The sequence below is a fragment of the Thrips palmi genome, unplaced genomic scaffold (assembly GCF_012932325.1).
Source record: "Thrips palmi isolate BJ-2018 unplaced genomic scaffold, TpBJ-2018v1 HiC_scaffold_8, whole genome shotgun sequence".
NCBI classification, from domain to species: Eukaryota; Metazoa; Arthropoda; class Insecta; order Thysanoptera; family Thripidae; genus Thrips; species Thrips palmi.
In genome coordinates, this window is record NW_023144635.1 from 4,088,662 (window position 1) to 4,096,824 (window position 8,163).

Here is an 8,163-nt window from a genome sequence, read left to right on the forward strand (position 1 = left end):
CCCGCCCTGTCGCCGCCCTGCCCTCCGCCCGCCGCGGCGCCCCGCTGCCCGCCCATGCTGATGGCGATGGCGGACACGCTGCTCAAGCAGCACGCCTCCCTCAAGCTGTCGCTGAGCAACAACAACCACCCCGGCGCCGAGGACCACAACGTCCACCAGCGCCGCTCGCCGCACCCGGCCAAGCAGCGGAAGCGCAAGAGGCTCTCGCAGGTGGTGGACAAGCTCGCCGGCCAGGTGACCAACAACAACATCCACCTGCACAACAACAACAATGAGCTCAAGAGCCACAAGCCCGAGGACGGCGGCACGCTGCACCACCCGCCGCGGCCCGACGTGTTCCGCTTCGACAGCGTGGACCGCGAGCGGTACGCGTCGCCCATCAGCGAGGAGGACGAGGTGGAGGACGTCTTCAGCCCCGCGTCCGCCATGTCGGGCGCGTCGGGAGCGTCGTCGTCCAAGTCGCCGCACTCCTCCATCACCGACTCGCCCAAGATCAGCTTCAGCCCGCTCAGGCTCAAGGACTCCTCCATCGACGAGGACGACTCGGACCCGCCCGCGGGGCTGAGCGCCGTGTCGCACCACGGCCACCATGGCCACGGTCACCACGGCCACCACAGCCCGCAGTCGAGGTACCCGGGGTGCTCGTGCCAGCACTGCGTGTACGGCTCGTCACCCATCTCGCCGCTCACGCCGCTGTCGCCCACCGCCGCGCCGATGTACAACAGCTTCGAGCAGTACATCCACAACAAGTACCTGCCCGACATCTTCCGGCGGCGCAGCCATTCGGACTCGGACCTGCCGCTGTGGCTGGAGGCGGCCAAGCTGGAGCGCGGCGACCAGCTCGTGCCCGCCGGCCCGCCCACGTCCCGGCCGAGGCTCAGCGTGCACCGCACCAAGGCCGCGTCCCTGGACTCGGACTCCAGCACGCCGCAGGACAGCCCGCTCGACCTGTCCGTCAAGACGTCGCGCTCCGGGTCGCGCTGCGGCTCCACCAGCGGCAGCAGCTCGGCGGCCACCTCCACCAGCGGCTCGCCCCCCGAGCCCCTGCACCTGCCCCGCGAGGTCCGCGAGGCCGCCAGGGAGGCGGCCAGGGAGGCCGCGCGCGAGGCCCGGGAGGCAGTCCGCGAGGCCAAGCTGGAGCTGCCCGACGACGCCGGGTCCCCGACGCCGCCCATGCTGCAGCTGCTGCCGCCCGGCTTCCTGCCGCCCCGCGGCGGCGCCAACAGTGTGTCCGTGCCCGTGGTCAAGGGCGACGTGGCCTCCCCAACCACCAAAGAGTCGGTGTCGCTCCGCTACAACCTGGACGTGTCCCCCGTGGTGGAGGAGATGCCGCCCGGCGCCGACGTCGCGTACGTGTGCCCCGTCTGCGGCCAGATGTTCAGCCTGCACGACCGCCTCGCCAAGCACATGGCCTCGCGCCACAAGAGCAAGGCGGCCACCGCGGACGCGGCCTCCAAGGCGTACCTCTGCGACGTGTGCAAGCGGTCGTTCGCGCGCTCGGACATGTTGACGCGCCACATGCGCCTGCATACGGGGCTCAAGCCGTACACGTGCCGCGTGTGCGGCCAAGTGTTCTCGCGCTCTGACCACCTCTCCACCCACCAGCGCACGCACACGGGCGAGAAGCCGTACAAGTGCCCGCAGTGCCCGTACGCCGCGTGCCGCCGGGACATGATCACCCGCCACATGCGCACCCACGCGCGCTACGAGCCCGGCCAGGAGCCGCCGCCGGGGCTCGACCTGGGCCTGGGGTCCCCGATGACGCCGCCGCCTGCCAGCCCCACCCTGGACCCCGAGGCCGATTGATCGTACGCCTCGGGCCCAGGACGCCTGGCCGGCCCTGGGCTCTGCGGGGGCCGCGTGCTGCGCCCCGCTCCGTTGTACCCCGCCGCCCTGTACTCTCAGGAGCGCTGGGTCAACCCTTGGGCCGAGCACTGGCCCTGGGCCGAGCCAGCAGGGCCGGCAGTGCCTTGGGGCAACCCTTTCCACATGTGCCATGACCGCGCGCCGTGAGGGCCTGGGGCCCAGTGCCAAGGGCCAAGGGCCCGGCCCGGCCGGCCCCACAGCCTACGGCCCCAACGGCCCCCGCGGACCGCGACTAGCCCCAGTGAGGAGCTGCAGTGACTCTGCCACTCGTGACTGGCCTGGAAGCTCCCCTTCCACGGCCACCGCGGCCCTTAATTTATTGCCCTGTCCTTGTATTTGTTAGACGATAGAAATGTAATATATACATAATATATATTGTGTATCCAGGAAAGTCACGAGTGGTGCATCAATGTGTTTGGTCGATATTTATTCCTGTCAGTGAAAGTAGTCTAGTTATTGGATATGCAGCTTTGTCTACGCCAAAGCTTTCGATTGTAGTACCTTTTGATTTGGAAATACTTAATATATTATTTCTTGGACAGTTTTGCTCTCTTGTAAGAAGATCTCATTTGCCTCTTGACGTTTTGTAAACGTGAGTATAAATTGGAGACAGCCGTGCGCGCACAACCCATTACACCGTTTGTGTTTCCACAGTATTCTTTGTGTTTATGTCTTAAGTAGTCTTCGTATTGTGGTAGCGTGGGCGTTCTCATTGCGCTGAGCATCTAGGCCAGTCGTGTAATATTGAGCTAAATTGTCCTCAAGGATTAAAAATCTGATCTAATTCTATGTTTTAAGTGATACTTGCGGGCAAGTAATTAGATTCGAACGGGAACAAATCCGGGGTTATATTCACTAGTAGAGTCTCTAAAATGTTATGGATATGTAATAGTGTTACATACATGCAAGACATTGAACCAAAGGATTTGTAGCAGACACTGTATAATCCGATTCACGATTTGGTCCCAATTAGTCATAAGTAACTTTTGTATAAACTCCCCTCCTTTTTTCCAATTTTACAATTGTACTGTTCACTTAACCATATTTGTGTGTTAACTCTCTGAAACGACGATTCTCTTTGTCATTTTAATATATGTGTGTGTTGGTGTAGAGAAAATGTAATTTTCGGAGCATTTTGCTCAATAGACTGTTCTGTCATTAAGTTTGCTCATTTGGCATTCCATTCGGATAACTTGTGAAGGAAGGCATATCATGACAAAGTAGCAGCCTGGTTTGTTTGTTGAACTTAAAAGCTCTTTCAAAGCAATGCGTGTAATGTGTTTGTCTTGACGCTAAAATGTATTCGCTGCAACCTATGATGCATTAGAATTCGTTCTTTTAAAAGTCTTGGAGACCAAATGGTAGTACATATATAAATATGTAAGAGTATATTGACAGCACAAAGTGCGATTTTGCTTATGTATACGTACAACACAAAACTGTATTGTCCAAATTAGTTAACTGGAGTCCAGTGTTACAAATTTTAAGTGTTGATTTCTAGATTGTGTAGTAGTCCTCGTGACTCTTTCGATGTATTCTTGACGTACAAGATGGTTTTCTTACCAAAAAAAAATCTCTCCCGCGTAGAATTTCTTGTACACCCAGATTCTCTTTAGTGACGTGCAATGATTTAATTTGCTGAATGTTGATAGTTACTCTACTCAGTGAATATAAAATGTTTGGCCGCGTGGGTTATGCTGGTCGTAACTTCCACAGGCTATAGGAAGTTATTTTTGATAACGCTTAGCTGTTGAACTGAAAGTGCCGAGTGGAGCAGTCGTCTTTTGTAATTTTTTGTAATTGTGGAGACGTGGTACGAAGGCGATTATCGCATCTTGTTAGTTACCTTTCTTTTTATAATTTATATATGCTGTAACCGCGTTCTAAACGCATATTAGTTTCTTTCACGTACTTAGAATTCAAAGTTGTGAAGTGTTTTTTTTTTACAATAGTCCCATAGCATGCGACTAATTTTTATGTTATTTTTCGCCAAACTTTCCCAATGTCTGTGAGTTTTATTTAATTTAACGTGATGGTTTGGAGACTGTTCTCGCTCTCTGTTTTATTTTTCGTTGGTCTTCAACAATGTATCCACCCCTTAATTTTCCCTGTTGCGCAAATATGTAGAAATTTGCAATTTGCGACGAATGCGCATTTGCGATTGGCCCGTACCTGCTAAAATAATGCTCTCCTCCCAAAGCAGTGCCAAAAGGCAGCGATCCGTGGAGACGATGTGAGTGGTGATGTGAGAGGAGCTGTGAGGCTGTACTGCAGGATAGATTTGTTGATGTAGAATACTGGAGATGGCATTGTACATAGTGTAACCAATTGTAATTTATTTTTAAATTAACTGTTGTCTAGTAATTGTTGCTTTTGATGCGTGTTCAAAACACAAAGTCCAAAAGCCAGATTGTGAATTAATTTTTAAAGAGGTTTATAATTTTAATGTAAAAGTGATAATGTATAAAATGAAATGTTTTAAGTTGCGCTTGATAAAAGCTTACTCATGTTTTAATTATTTTTTTCACAGTTTGCTCAAATTGTCCCTTGTCTGCTAGTGTTTTGGCACTGCCCGAACCCTGGTAGTGTCCTATTTTCAATAAACCACTCTCTCATTTACTCCAAAGTTTTCATTCATCCCTATCCCCTCACACCTAAAACGAAGAAAAATAAAAAGGAAATAAAAGACGTGAGCCAGTAAACAGACGCAAATTAGCTTTTTGGCACGGACCACTCTCAAAACGAATGAAAGAGACACAAAGACAAATGCATTCAAACTGTAATGGCAGTTCATTAACATCACAAACAACCTGGAAAGAATGCAATTGCGCAACGAGAGAGAGAGAGAGCATAAGAGGGAGAGAAGAAGAGGCGGGGAGGGGAGAGCGAGCAAAGAAAGGAGAGGAGGAAGGAGGAGGTGAGAGGAGGAGCAGGAAGGGGAGAGAGGAGCCTGGGAGGAGAGGGGAAGAGAGAGATCTGGAACACGAGGCCGGGCGTGGCGCGGGGGCCCGTGCTAATAGAGATACAGGTGTGGGTGGCAAGGAGTTGGGCGTTTCCTCGAGGCGCGCCGCGCTCCGCATTTGGACCACGGAGCGTGAGCGTGGGGCCTTCTCTGGCGCTCGGCGGCTGGGCAAGGCGAGCACACAGTCCGCGCTGGGGCCACGGGGGCCGCAGGGGCCACAGAGGCCACGCAGTGGGGCAGAAGGGGGCCACCGGGGGCCTTCGACACTTCATCACGCGAATATAAGCGTCGGGCGCGCGATAGAGCCAGCGCCGCCAGTCAGGCCGCACGGACGGCGCCGCGGCGCGCCCACGCCGCCTCCAACCGCGACGCGACCACGCCACCGCCGCCGCCTGGGCACCGTAGCACGCCGTGGCACGCCGTCGCACCGCGGGGCGTGGACCACGGGGACCACGGGGACAATGGTGTGGGGGTGGGTGACCGACGCGACCGCGCAAGACGGCGACACACACACACACACACACGCACACACACCGGCGCGCATGAATTGTTGGATGCGGTCGTAAAAACTGAAGGCGACGAACACGCGTCATAATGTCCGTCTGAGAACGGCGTAATTGCAACGCATTAACGCAACGCATCAAGTCGCCGCGGCGCGGCAGGGCGCGGCACGGCGTGGAGGAGGGACTGCCGCGTCGCACCGCGTCGCTGGATTGGAATTAGCGCGTCGCGGCGCGCCCCGCCGTGTAGGCCGGCAGGCAGCAGGCATAGCAGTGCAGGTCCCCGTTGCAGCGGCGCAGCGGCGCAATGAAATGACGAATTCGCCAGCCAGTGTAGGTGGGGCGGGGCGGGGCGGGGCGTGGTGGCCCAAGGCTCGGCGAAAGGCTGGCCGGCCGGCCGCAGGCACCGCGTTGGTTCATTCTGTGGGTTCGACGGCTGCGGCCGCCTCAGCGCGTCAGCCTCGGCCGCCTCGGTAAAAAGTGACGCCGCAGTGCAGGCCACCTGGGGGCGCGGTGTGGTGGGGCGGGGCGGGGCGCGGTGCACCAGCCATGCGGGTGGAGATGTGGTCGCCTCATGTCGCGCAAGGAGAAAAAGATGAGCCAGCAGACGAACACACAGCGGGGACCTCCACCACAGGCAGACGGCCCCAACCGCACGACGTCGCCGTCGACGTCGCCTCGGCCAGCGCTGTCAGAAAAGTAGGCGAAATTTTATGGCCAGCTCAAAACGTGCCCCGGCGGCAAGGATCTTTTTGCATCGACGCGTCACTCCCACGGTAGCGGGCTTTGGCTTTGCTTGAGCGCAGAGCACCCAAACAAACTTTTATCTTACAGCACACGAGCTATGGAAACAGGGTATTTTACTCTTCTGAGCTTCCTTCTTACTGGCGGGGCACAGGTCGAAGCAGCCCTGGCCGGGTCTGGCACTGCAGCCCCGCTGGACCCGCTGGTGGCGACCAAGTGCATGATTCAGGCCGTGCTCTGGATGCACGGCCTGCTGGACAGGCCTGGCCTGCAGTCCAATGCGGCCGCAACCCCGCAACGCAACGGAGCCTCGCAAAGGGGCAGATGCTCGTCACCTGGGCCGTCCCAGCCGTCCAAGCCGGCGCTAGGGCTGGCCTCCGAGGCTGCCTCCGAGCGGCCCGTCGTCGCCCTGTCTCCCTCGCACCCCCCGAGGGCCGTGCGACGGCAAAGCAGCAGCCTGCAGCCGTCCAGACGACATCTCATCATCGCATAATGCAGCCCAGTGACCCCGTGACCGATGCGCCTCGGCCCTTCCAGGCCCTTCCAGGACTTCCACCACCGCCCCCTGGATACAGTGCACCAGCACCTCTCGAGGAGACAAGCCGAGAAATGCCGCAAGACGAGTTGATCTTTTTCTCAGTTTACTTCTGGCACGCCCCTGGGTAGGCCGCCCGTGAGCCGCAGCGTCCCTTGCCTCCGTTTTCGAGCGGCCCGCTTTCGGAATTTCCACGGCCTTGGTCGCCGAATAAATAATGAGCAAACAGTTGGCCCTTTTTTTCGCGTGTGAGCGAGGACTTGACTCCTCCGCGCTGCGCCGCGCCGGCCTGGCTGCTCGGGTTGCCTCCCCTCTCCATTTTTCTTAGTCAGTGTGGCAGTTCGTCGCGGACCGCCCCCACCCCTTGACCTCAAATCATTCCAAATGGGTCGTGTGAACACGATTTCGTGGCGCAGCGCGGGGCTGGGCGGCGCCTGTACTTGTGCTCGCCATGTGGGACAATGTGAGCCCCGGCGCGTTGTGAGTCACTGGGGGGCGACGGGGCGACGCGAGCAAGGCAGTGCGAGACGCATCGTTATGCAAGGCGCTGGCCAGCAGTCGTTTTCGTCGCTCTGTCTCCCTCGCACCGAGACGGGACGCCCCGCGAGTGCGAGAGAGACAGAGCGACACAAAGGACTCTGGCAATCAGTCTGCTGGCTGCGGTGGGCTGCCGTCCCCCACGTCTTTTGGGCCCTTTGCGTGCGGCTCCTCTGCGTCTTTTGGGCCCTTTGCGGCTCGCGAAGCCGAAGACGAGGACCGACGAATGGACGCGTAGCAACACGCAGTCGCTTCCGCCGAAAATGTACCTATACGCTGAGAGTTTTGGAGCAGCCTCTGCCCTGCGACTCCGCGACGTGCCCGACCCAAGCATGTTGTTTTCGCGCGCCTTCGGGCCTTGGGCGACCTCCACCTCCTCGCCTTGCTTCGCCTTGCATCGACGTGGCTGTCCTCGCGTCCCCGACGGCGCCGCCCGCGCCGCTGACTCAGCCGCCCGGCCGCCGGTAGTCGCGCGGTAGGGGTCTTCTTCGCCTGCTTATCCGGCTGTCCGCGGCCGCGGGGGCTCCGGGGGCCGCGGGGGCCTCGGCCCGCCACCCCGACGCCGCGCCGGTGAAACTGGACGCCACCATTGTGCGTCGCCGCGTCGCGGGAACCAACGCCACCGCCATTGGCGGAAAGGAAGGGAATGACGACACATTCAGGTTCGAAGCCCACCGCCATTGGCGGAAAGGAAGAGTACGACGACACATTCAGATTCGAGGCCCACTGTAAATAATTACAATTTTGAAAAAAGAATAGACAACAACAAACGATACGAAGAAGGAGAAAGAGTAAAAACAAAAGCAAAGAAAACCAGGAACAAACCAGTAATGCGGTTAATGAGATAATGAAATCCAGCCAGCACCGCTTCATGGAGGGCGTACTCTTTAAGTGCAAACCTGCGCCCAGCTGATTGCTGTGGGACCTACACGGGCTGTCCTACCTATGACCGCGCGCGCATGTGTGTGTGTGTGTGTGTGGGGGGGTTTTCTGTGTCGGCAAATTGCAGAAGCGTTAAG

General features: G+C 57.7%; 1 protein-coding gene across 1 annotated transcript; it reads left to right on the plus strand.

Annotated features, from left to right (window-relative positions):
* The first annotated feature begins 22 nt into the window (after nucleotides 1-22).
* On the plus strand, nucleotides 23-4,485 carry LOC117653600 (early growth response protein 4-like). Its single transcript, XM_034399393.1, has one exon. The coding sequence runs from the start codon at nucleotides 55-57 to the stop codon at nucleotides 1,804-1,806; it is 1,752 nt and encodes a 583-aa protein (XP_034255284.1). The 5' UTR covers nucleotides 23-54; the 3' UTR covers nucleotides 1,807-4,485.
* Nucleotides 4,486-8,163: the final 3,678 nt, after the last annotated feature.